At 59.2% G+C, this 11386-nt stretch overlaps 1 protein-coding gene across 2 annotated transcripts; it reads right to left on the bottom strand.

The window, feature by feature from the left end:
- Window positions 1-249: 249 nt before the first annotated feature.
- HSD17B7 (hydroxysteroid 17-beta dehydrogenase 7) lies at window positions 250-11033 on the bottom strand. Of its 2 annotated transcripts, XM_036425433.2 has the most exons (9): window positions 10922-11033; window positions 10436-10639; window positions 9460-9552; window positions 8018-8132; window positions 6183-6377; window positions 2883-2987; window positions 2180-2236; window positions 905-1003; window positions 250-772 (listed from the first exon to the last, which is right to left on the bottom strand). In XM_036425433.2, exons 1-9 carry the CDS (start codon window positions 10954-10956, stop codon window positions 680-682), a joined length of 996 nt encoding a protein of 331 aa, XP_036281326.1. In that variant the 5' UTR covers window positions 10957-11033; the 3' UTR covers window positions 250-679. The 2 variants fall into 2 exon arrangements, with proteins under 2 accessions (XP_036281326.1, XP_036281327.1); XM_036425434.2 differs by lacking the exon at window positions 10436-10639 and having other exon boundaries at window positions 10922-10994.
- Window positions 11034-11386: the final 353 nt, after the last annotated feature.

An 11386-nucleotide genomic window follows, 5' to 3' on the forward strand; every position in this document is an offset into this window, starting at 1 on the left:
CCTCAATGTCATGACAACACTTTTAAAATATGGTAAGAAAGCCCGACGGTGTGGTTCAGGGGTTGAGTGCTGACCCATGAACCAGGAGGTCACTGTTCGATTCCTAGTCAGGACACATGCCCAGGTTGCAGGCTGAGTACCCAGTAGGAAGACAGCCAACTGATGATTCTCTCTCATCACTGATGTTTCTACCTTTATCTCCCTCTCCCTTCTATGAAATCAATAAAAATATATATATATATATATATATTAATTGTCATCTTTAATTTAAAAAAACTGTAAGAAATAACTTAGGTGGCCCCGGCACACGGCGACAGCCACGCAGCACCTGAGGGGAGGCCAGGCGGAGCCCGGCCCGGTAGGAGCGGGGGAGAATTAAGGAAGATGCTCCCAGGACAAAGGGCACAGCCGAGCTTGTCACTCTGAGTGGCCGTGTCTCCCGCCAGGAGGACCTGTGTGCCCGCGTCGGCTCAAGGCCAGGCCTGGCCCGGAGCCTGGCTGGGGCTCAGCTGGGTGGGCCACCATCCTGGAGAACAGCCAGGTGACTGTCACCTGGAACCTTTTCCTTGAGCACGCACAGCTTGCAGAGAACGGGGGACGGAAGGGAGACGGAGAGTTCCCTTCACCACAGACGACACTCCCCCGGGCCAGGAGCCCAGCACGGAGCACGGCAGCTCAGCTAGTCGGCGCTCAGGAGGGTGGCCCGCAGGCGCCTCTCCAGCTCCACGAGGCGACGGTAAAACTTCTCAGCAGTGTCTTCGTCGAGGTCCATCTGGAAGGGAACGGAAACGGTGACGGGGGACGACGCGAACACCTCTGGGAACCAGGAGGCGCTCGCCGGCGGGGAGGCCTGGGGGCTGGCCAGCAGGGAACGGCCGCAGCCTCCCGGGACAGCGGGGCCTACCTTCTCCGTCGTCACGTAGTTTCTCCCGAAGCCGGTGGTGGCGCTCAGGTACTTGGTCAGAGGGTTGAGGGACTCGGGCTTCTGGTGGAAGAGCCACACCTGGGGAGAAAGAAGGGGCGCTGGGCTGTCTGGCCGCGGGCGCAGCCGGGGGCACCGGGACCAGAAGTCCTCTCGACCAGCTCGGTGTCATGGCTCCACGCCCGCTGCTGGGACAGAGGGAGGAGGGCAGCTGCTTGGCAGCATCCTTAAGAAAAGCACCTGCAGCAAAAGCCGCTCCTCTTAGTCCCCAAATCCAAGTTCATGGCCGGAGTCGGCTCCTCCACATCGGCGCCCACTTGCCAGGGTGACTCACAGACACAGCCGTCGCCTCAGTGACAGACCAGCACAGGCACACCGCTCGGAAGCCCGCCCCTTTCCGCGGCCGGCGGCCTTCTCTCGTCCCCTCTGGAGGCAAAGCCCACCAGCATCTCCTGTTCACCCGAGACCACGTGTCTGCTGGGAGCCGGGCTCTGCTCGCCCTGGCGGAAGCAGGACCCACTCCGCGTCTGCAGACACTGTACCCAGGTAAGCGGTCGTGTCCTTCTCGTTCCAAGTAGCCAGCACTCCGCAATCCGTCTCCCATGGACGGATGTACCGCGGTTGCTGTCACAGCCGCATGGTGCTGAGTGACAGGCCGGCGTCGCCGGGAGTCTGCGCACACAGAGAAGGTGGACACGGACGCCGGAATGGCTGTGTTGGCTGGTCCTGCCGGAGCCCATCTACCCCAGCATGGCCGAGCCAGCATCTCGAACACCCTCATCTCCACCACCGGAGCTGGAAGGAGGTTTCGCGGTGACTTTGGTCTCACTCCTCAGTGTGAGACTGAGCGTGGCTTCCTACGAGTAACATGGTTTGAAGTTCCATGGTGGCCTTTGCGCTTGTCCCGGAGCACTGAGGGACGGACACACGGAGTGACAAAGTGGGGACTTCGCCAAGACAGCACGAACAGAGGGCGCAGAGGGCACCTGGGCACCCTGACCCGGCAGTAGAAGGCCTCGGGGACATCCTGTGTGTCCGGCGGAAACGATGGCCGTGAGCCATGAGCAGCGTCGGCCCCGAGCACCGTATGTAAACACACTGGTTTCCCAACAGTAACAGCTCGACTTGGACGTGAGCCGAGGAAAGAGCATCTCCGTCCCAGGAAGTGCCTGGGCTTCGCTGCCTCTTCGCTGCCCACAGGCGACCTTCCCCGGGAAGCCCCGCCTGCCGGCCCCACCGCCTGGGACCATCACATACCAGGGCCTCAGCTCCGTTGTACGGCGTCAAGGTGAAAGCGTTTGCAAAGAAGCGGAGCTGACGGAGAGAAAACAGGCGTCACTGAGGAGGTTTAGGTCCCAAAGCAGCACTCACCACACATGTTAAGGACAGCCTGCTCCTGATCCCTGAGCGCAAACTAAGCCCCAAAATGAGGAAGTCACGTCCTCCCAGCCCTCCAGCCAGCCCCTCGGAGCGGAGGTACTCCTCCTCCCTCTCCGCCCTGGCGCCAGAGGGCGTTTTTCCTGAGCTCCACGTGGAAGGACAGCTCCTGAAGGAGCATTTCTGTGGCTGAAGGCACGTCTGCGAGAAACTCTCAGCACACAAACCAAGAGAGCTGACCCGCGGCTGTGCGGCCGTGAGCTGTGTGCACAGGAAGTGACCACACCGAGCATGGGAAGCCGGGAACTACCACGCGGCCGGGTTCCCACAGGTCGGCCCTAGGCCTCCGGGGCCCACGCAGCACGCTGGGGGCGCTCCCTCCCAGAGAAGGGCGGCAATGTGGGGGTCAGCTGGTGGGAAGCAGAGGCTACTGGCCATGGACTTCAATCCGGCAGGGACCTGAGATTCTGCCTCCTCCAGATTCAATTTCTGAACTCACTTCCCAACCCTCAAACACACCCTTTATCCCAAGTCGAACAGCTGGCATCCACAGAGGAAGGAAGCGGTGGGCGGGCGCACTCACCAGCCATATGATTGGCATCAACAGTGTCCACACGAAGCGGGGCAGGATTCCGTAGGTCAGGTTGGTCAGCATGGTCCCCGGGCACGCCACACTGGAGAACAGGCCCTGGGGGCACAGGGACGGGGCAGGGCTGAGCTCAGGGTGCTGCCTCAGCCCAGGACATGCCAGCCAATCGAGGGCACGCACCCCTGCCAGGACAGGCAGGAAAGGCTTCTGCTCTGAGTGGTCCTGGACGCTGGGGACCTGTCAGTGGAAGCTTGGGCTGAGGGACCCGGTGGGACGTACACAGGTGCAGAAAATGAGTGACAAAGAACAGCCAGGCCCGAAGCTGGAGAAAGTGGGCCCAGCACTGAGTCCCCGTGTGGTTGGGTCAGGGGCAGGTCAGCTTATCAACCCCAAAATCACTGGAGACAGAGGACACCCAGGACAGTCTCTGCCTCTGGGATAGACACCAACTGCCCTGTGTGTCTGCCTCCCAGCAGGTGCACAGACCCAGACTCCAGCTTCGAGGACGGGGGGGGGGGGGGGGGGTAGGGATTGGTCCTAGGGGCAGAGCACAGAGACCTCCTCCCACTGCAGGCTCCAGGCCTCCGCCAGGACTCCCATTTTAGAAAGCTGTCTTGTTGGGCCGAATAACACAGCTCATGGACCAGAAGGGGGCGCTGTGCAGTCTGTCCTGGCAGAACTGGGACTTGCTTTACTAGTGAATCCTTTAATTTTTACTACGTTGACCTTCTTTGATATTGACCATTTCAACTCATATTTTTATTACTTTTCATCTTATTTTTTACACGGAATGCTGCAAGTTCCAGTGTAACAGGCGGCCGCGGGGCAGAAAGCACCTGGGAAGTTTCTGTTTTGTCCGGGGCGCTGAGGCTCCGGGACGCACACTGATCACCCACCAGCCACAGGGTCCCCGCGTTTGCCAGCCTCACAGACCAACAGCTCCTCCCAAGAAAGTCAGTTCCCCAGAGACAGCACGGGAATCTGCTCTGGGAACAGTCAGGGGCTCGGCAGCACTAAGCGAAGATGTCTGTGAACTAGACCTTGATGCTGAGTAACAGCAGAAACACGCAGGGAGGGGCTCCGCCACGACCCCACCCACGGGAACCACAGACCGCGGCCCGGTGCTCTGGACGCTGGGGATGTCACCACGGACGACAGCTCGGCGGGAGCTGGGGGCCCAGCACACTATCACTCCAGCTCTGGAGGGGGCAGTTCTTTCCTGGCTGCTTCTCTGAGCAAAAGCCAAGGCCACGAGCCGCAGCACAGGCCAGGCAGCAGCAGCCTCAGCTACGTCTCCCTTCTTTTTATCCTTATCCAAGGGTGTGTTTACTGACTTCAGAGAGGGGGGGGGAGGGGGAGAGGAACATCGATGTGAGAGAGGAACATTGACCAGTTGCCTCCTACATGCACCTTGATCGGGGATCAAACACACATCCTAAGTACGTGTCCTGACTTGGAATTGAACCAGGACAGGACAGGACAACCCACTGAGCCACACTGTCCAGAGCAATCCTTACTGTGGGGGTGGGGAACGTCTGGCATTGGGGCCGTAGGAGCCCACCAGATCATTGGGTCTGGCCCTGCCAAGGCAGGACTGGAAATTCAGTCACTCTAGGAGCGTTTCTCACAGTAACGTCCATTCATGTTAAGGGAGCGACAGGAAGTGAGTGATGTTACAAACACCAGGTGGCCGGGCAGAAAAGGGTCCCGCCCCGGCCTTACTCGCTTGACAACCAGACCTCACTAGCCCAGTGCTGTCCGTGGACAGACAGGCCCAGGGGACTAGCAGTTGGGACAAGCTGTCATCTGGAGAAGCCAGAGGCTCTTCATTGGACCAGCACGCTGAGCTCCAACTACAACACAGTGACAAGAACAACAGCCCACACATGCACGAGCACACACACACACACAGACCTGTGTGCACACACCAGCACACCCTGTGCACATGCACAGGCGCGCTCTGAGCACAAAGCTCTACTGACTGCTCCAGACCCACCCTCGCGCCCTCCCAGGAGGCAGGAACCATTACTGTCCCTCCTGGCAGCGAGGAGCTGAGGCCTGAGGGGGTGAAGCCTGTGCCTGAGGTCACCGGCTGGGGCCGAGCCAGGGCCCATCGTCCCGCTGCAGGCTCGCAGCTGCTGCTGTGCGCAGCCTCACCGCCAAGAGGCAGGACCGCGAGAGCCAGGCCTCCACTCCGGGACAGAGCGGGTCCACACTCTCCCGGGAGGCTGGCTGCTGTGGCTAATGCACCACCACAGCTGCTCCCCTGCCCTGGACAGTGCTGCTCAGTGGTTAGAGTGTTGGCCTCTGTACCAAAGGGTTGAAACCAGCCCTGATTGGGGTGCATGTGGGAGGTAACCAATCAGATGTTTCTCTCTCACACTGATGTTTCTCTCTCTCTCTAAAAAATAAATCATTTCCCCCCAAGCTCCTCTCTCTAAAACATAAAAAAATGAAAGTGAGTGGAAAAAATCTCCACTGTGAGGATTCACACCACCAACAAAAGCAGCTCCCCTCGGGCACATGGTTTCACGGTCCTCTCGTAATGTCTCCCTCCTCTTCCGCCCCAGGCCTGCCTGGTGCCCTAAACACGGAAGACCGTTGTAAATATTAGAATTAAATTGCTCCAAGCCTCACCTCCACCCACAGGAAAAGCCACAGGAAAAGCCATGGGAACGACAGGAGGTGCTGACATCTGAGACATACAAGGACGCAGCACGCCCAGGCCCCGAGGCTCAGGAACTGCGTGGCTGACAGGGAGCCCTCCAAAGAAACTCCTCTCCGCAGGCCACCTCGCCGCCGGGACACCAATACGAACACGGGGCGAGGGTGGCTTGGGGGAACCCAGGCCACAGAGTCAGATGGCCTGGGGCCACCCTGAGCTGCACCCCCTAGTTCCTCACTTAACCTCTCCGAGTCCTCGTGGGAAGGGGGCGCTGAGACCTGCTCCCCCCGGGCGGGGAAGGCGGGATGGACACGGGTAGAGCGAGCACCTAAAGCCGCGGTGCTCCCAGCGGGGGGGGGGGGGGGGGCGCGGCGGGGGGGGGGGCGGCGGCGGGGGGGGGGGCGGGCGGCGGCAGCGACTCGGCCGGGAATCGGGGCCGAAGAAGTGCAGGATGGTGCACCCACTCCGCTGCCCCGGAAATCAGGACCCATTATTTCTGCCCTAGAATGTTCCTAACACCTGCCATCGGTCCCATTCAGGTGCCACCCTTCCTCAGGGCCTTCCTGCTGAGGAAACACCGCTGCCCCTCTCCGCCCTCAGGCCCCCGCCCGTCCCGGAGCCCGCCTCACCCGCTGGTTGAAGTTCCTGTTCAAGGCCACGCTCAGGAGGTCCAGCGCGTACTTGGAGGAGCTGTAGGGCTCGCGGCCCCGGCTGTGCTGGAAGTCCTCCAGGCTGAAGTTGGCCCTCCGGGCGCTGCGGGATGACGTCCAGATGAGCCGGGACGGGCTGTCACCGCGGCCAAGGAGGGGGGCCAGCTCCCGGACCTGAGTGAGGAAAAGGAATGAAATGAGAGACAAGATCTATAGGGAGGACGGTGACAGTCAGGAAGCACTGTACTGTCTGCTGCAAAGGGGCAGGTTGTCCCTGGAGGTGAGCAGGGAGGGGCCAGAATGCTGCGTGGTGCTGCACGGGAGTGAACACAACAGCATGGACTCGTGTTCAGTCTCAGGATGCGGATGGTTACATGTGGAAACATACAGCCATGTGCACACCCCTGGGTTGGCACACACATGCACATCCCCCTGCTGCCAGCAGAGGGCCCAGAAGCACCTGCTGCCTCAACAAGCACCGGGTTTTGGTGTCTAACGCCCTCTAATAAAAGGAGACAGCTCTCCTCAGAGGAACGGCCTGTTCTAGGTCTCGGGCAGGGAACACACAGTGACCTTGAAGATTCTTACAGTGTCAGCAAGGCCGTGCTCAAACAGAAGCAAAGCCATCATGACGAGGGCACACCCAAGATGGACCCGCCGGAAACACCTGAGCAGAAACTAACGCCGAGTTTACAACTCGGGCAGCAAGCACGCACTGTGCCCACGTGGGCATCTGTCATCACCAACACCTTACTAAGCAAGGACGCCAAAGAAAAAAGATACAGATATAAGATAATGACCTTGTGAAGTTATTTTTAAAATGACCAGGTAGGCCAGGACCGGTTTGGCTCAATGGATAGAGCGTCGGCCTGCGGACTGAAAGGTCCCAGGTTCGATTCCTGTCTAGGGCATGTACCTTGGTTGCGGGCACATCCCCAGTAGGGGGTGTGCAAGAGGCAGCTGATCGATGATTCTTTCTCATCGATGTTTCTAACTCTCTATCCCGCTCTCTTCCTCTCTGTGAAAAATCAGTGAAATATATATTTAAAATGACCAGGTAGGAATTCCACCCATCCTGACTTTATATTTTTCATTTTTGATTAAAACTAGTACCATATAAAAAATAGTACAAAAGGATCAAATCCTGGAGGCTACCCCACATCAATGCACAACGGTCTTCATCTCTTTTCATGGTTTCATATACTCAGTGTTTGTACGCATCTCCGTTTGTTATAAAACATAGGCTAGTCCTCCAGGAGGGGGCCCACTTTTCAGGGAAAACAGGCTCAACGTGCAGAAGAGTGACCATGAACTTGGCATCAGAGAAGCAGGTTGCACAGGCAAAGCGAGTGGAGGAGGACCTGCATGGAGCAATGGTGAGCCGCCTGACACAGCTGGCGTGAGCGTCAGCTGCTAATGCCACCCGGAGCTTAGCCGGAGGCCGAGCATGGAGCAAGCTGGACAGGCAGCTGTGCCGGACGCAGCGCACAGTGCGGGGCTCGAGAAGCGGCGACAAAAGATCAGCTATGAGTCACGTTCAGTAACGGCTTGCCTGCTCGCCTCCTCTCTGAGGCCGGCCGGTTCTAAGACCACCGAGCATTCTCTCTGACCGCCTCTGTGTGTCCCTTTATGCTGTCCTCTGCTCTCCAGAGGTGGTGGCAAAATGAAAACTAATCTCTCAAGAGGCTGCTGCAGGGACCAGTTTCCAGAAACACTCAGAGCAGAGGCCAGCCCACGCCACTGCGCTCCGCAGAGCAGAGCTATGCGCCCAGCCTTCGGGACCCGGTGCTGAGTGAGGCCTGGCGGTACTTTACCAGGACAAAGTGGCCAAAGACATTGGTGACAAAGACCTCCTGGAGCCCGTGGGCAGTGACCCTGTCGTCCTGCGTCAGCAGTCCCTCCGCGGTGGAGAACACCTGGATCACCTTTCTGAAACAGCAAAGAGAAGTGCATTACTTTCCAAAGCGCCTGCCACCGGGGCCTCTGAGGAGACCTCCCCGAGCCCTTCCTGCCCCACCTCCAGGTCTCTGGAATGAGAACACCTGTTTCACAGACTGGGGGGCTGTGCTAAATACAATGCAAGATGGCCGAAACTGGTGTGGCTCAGTGGATAGAGCGTCCATCTGCAGACTGAAAGGTCCCAGGTTCGATTATGGTCAAGGGCATGTTCATTGGTTGTGGGCACATCCCCGGTAGGGGGTGTGCAGGAGGCAGCTGGTCGATGTTTCTCTCTCATCAATGTTTCTAGCTCTCTATCCCTCTCCCTTCCTCTGTAAAAAAAAAACAATAAAATATATACATTTTTTAAAAAATACAATGCAAGATGCCTCCTTTTCTGAGTACTCACATGCCACAGCATCCGAGCCTCTAAAACCTGAGAAAACCCTCGTCACCTCTTTCTTTTCTTTTCTTTTTTTAAATATATTTTATTGATTTTTCACAGAGAGGAAGAGAGAGGGATAGAGAGCTAGAAACATCAATGAGAGAGAATCATTGATCAGCTGCCTCTTGCACACCCTCTACTGGGGATGTACCCGAAACTAAGATACATGCCCTTGATCGGAATCAAAACCGGAACCTTCAATCCGCAGGTCAACGCTCTATCCACTGAGCCAAACTGGTTCCGGCCCTCGTCACCTCTTTCTAAACCAGATCAGAAGTCACAGGGACAATGGAGGGGCCAATGCTGAGAGGGGTCCCTGCACACAACTCGGGGAAATGCCCACACAGCCAGGCACTGGTGCTCACTGGCCATTCTTAGAGCACCGAGCACCCTACCACAGCGTCTGCCGCAAGACCGTGTATTGGGTCAAGGCCCGTGTGTGTGTGTGTGTGTGTGTGTGTGTGTGTGTGTGTGTGTTCAATGGACGAGAGTAAAACAAGTCTAGAAAGAACCTCTATGAATAAGCACGTGAGGTCACAGGTAAGACTGCTTCCTTCCCACAGGGTGGAGTCAAACATTTTTGAGAGCCACGGCACTATCCTGAACTCTGCAGGGAGACAGCGAGTTCTGAGCGCTTCCCCAGCTGCTGGTCAGAGCCCTGGCCCGAGCTGCCCCCCCTCTCCTGAAGGGCTCCCTGCAGCCGTCTCGGGCCACAACACAGAATCGGGACACACAGCTCCCCAGAGACCAGTGCTTTTCTTCCTCCTGTCGTCATTCTTCTCAACCCCCTCCTGCCACCCAACTTAGCACGCCCAGGGCAACGCTGGGCCGAAGCAAGCACCTCCCTGACGGTGGGCCCGGAAACGGCATTACCTGGAGAAGAGACTGGAGAGCAGCGCGCGGAGGTTGAGGTGCGGGCTGGGCATGATGCCAGCGTTCAGGTACACATAGTCTAGCCTCTGGAACCTGCCGACGGACCCAGGACACAGGGTCAGTCCCGTGAGCGTTCTTTTTCTGATGTCGGCTCCCAACAGGATTTGGGAGCGACAGGGGGCTGTGAAGTCAAACCTCTCTGATCAATACTCCTTAGCTTCGTCCCCCAACTAGGCCCTGCAGCTACCCTGTCCATCAAACACCCCTCCTTTGGTCTGGGGAAGTTTGGGGCTTTATTTATTTTATTTTCTTAGATTCACATCCTCCCTAGTTGACAAGTAAAATTATATATTCACCTTATGTTATATTCACCTGATCTGTCTGGACACAGTCATACTCCCGAATTTGCATCACGACAACCATCTAGTCTGGGCAACCCCACACTCCTCTGAGCGCTGCTCTGAGCATTCAATGAGGACAGCAGAGCTGCACCCCAAGCTGTGGGCCTGGCTGACCGCTCACTGAGTACCTCAGGGCTCCCTTCTCTCCCATGGCCGCCCTGCCTAAGTCTGGGCTAACTCACAAAATGTCTTACTTGATACGAAATGACTGATCTGCGGTAACTACATGTGCTCCCTGAAGAGCCAGGGAGGAGACTGACTCCAGGACCCAGGGGGAACAGTCCTAGGGCTCTGGGGCACTGTCTGTGTCTCTTTGGTCAGTGCCTGCTGACCTATTTAGCACCCAGCGAGCGAAGATGCAGAGAATGCTCTCCGGTGTCACAGGCGCTCACTCCCTAAGGCACCGCGCCTGCGCCTGCCGCACGGCCAGGGCGCCCTCCTGGGTTACTTCTCATGAAATAAGCATGATTGCGGGGGCTGAGGGGCAGGACTTCCGTGTGACACCGCAGGCCCTTTCTCCAGTGTCAGCTGCTGGGTGCACAGCCACAGGGAGAAAGCCGCCTCCGGAGGCTCACCTGCGCCTGAGCTCCCTGGCGGCCCGCAGCACGGAGTGCAGGTCGGAGACGTCCACCTGCACGGTGCTCACCTGCGCGGAGGGCCGGGCGGCCAGCAGCGCGGCGCGCGTGGCCTCGGCCCGGCCCCGGTTCCGGCACGCCAAGCACAGGTGCAGCGCGGCGTCCTCCGCCAGCAACCGCTGGCACAGCGCTTGGCCCACGCCGCTGTCCAGACAGAAACAGGATAAGCACACGGTGCCCAGCCCGCCGGCTCCCGGTCAGAGCCCGGCGGGCAGGAAAGAGGGGGCGCGCGGGCGGGCAGGAAAGAGGAGGCGCGGGCGGACAGGAAAGAGGGGGCGCGGGCTGACAGGAAAGAGGGGGCGCGGGCGGACAGGGAAGAGGGGGCGCGGGCGGATAGGAAGAGGGGGCGCGGGCGGACAGGAAAGAGGGGGCGCGGGCGGACAGAAAGGGGATGCGGGCACGCGGCGGGCCGGCGCTGGGCCTCACCTGCTCGCCCCGGTGACCAGGACTACCTTCCTCATCTCGGCGCACGCAAGCCCCGCAGCCCACTGAGCCGCGCACCTAGCCCGCCGGCCCCGCCTCCCACGCCCGCCGCCCAATCAGGACCTGGCGACACAGACACGCCACGCCCAATCCACGTCCTCCAATCAGGTCCCAGGCCCGGCGATGCCCCGCCTCCCCTGACGTCACAGTTTTCGCTCTGAGCCCTCCAATCGCAGCCCGCCGGGTGCCCTCTGCCCCGGACCCGAGGTGGGGTGAGATAGGCCGAGGGGCGGGGCCACAGCCCCCAGCCAATCCGCGCTCTCCGCCTCGCAGATGACCCCCAACCTTCAGCCCTCCACCCCTCACACGACCCGTCTGCCGGGTAACCGCTGCCCCGGGCGTGCTCCGGCCCGCGGCGCTCTCACGCGCGGGGACGTGGGCAGCAGGGCCCCTCCTGTTACAGGGAAG

Source organism: Pipistrellus kuhlii, unplaced genomic scaffold (genome assembly GCF_014108245.1).
Source record: "Pipistrellus kuhlii isolate mPipKuh1 unplaced genomic scaffold, mPipKuh1.p scaffold_m20_p_80, whole genome shotgun sequence".
In the NCBI taxonomy this organism is placed as follows: Eukaryota; Metazoa; Chordata; class Mammalia; order Chiroptera; family Vespertilionidae; genus Pipistrellus; species Pipistrellus kuhlii.

What these genes read in the sequence shown, in the direction of transcription:
- HSD17B7 (XM_036425433.2), bottom strand. Translation starts at nt 10,956, where the DNA reads ATGAGGAAGGTAGTCCTGGTCACCGGGGCGAGCAG. An exon ending in GCCAGGGAGCTCAGGCGCAG is followed by an intron (nt 9,553 to 10,435) that starts GTGAGCCTCCGG and finishes GTCCGTCGGCAG; the next exon opens with GTTCCAGAGGCTAGACTATG. An exon ending in ACAGGAACTTCAACCAGCGG is followed by an intron (nt 2,988 to 6,182) that starts GTGAGGCGGGCT and finishes CTGTGCCCCCAG; the next exon opens with GGCCTGTTCTCCAGTGTGGC.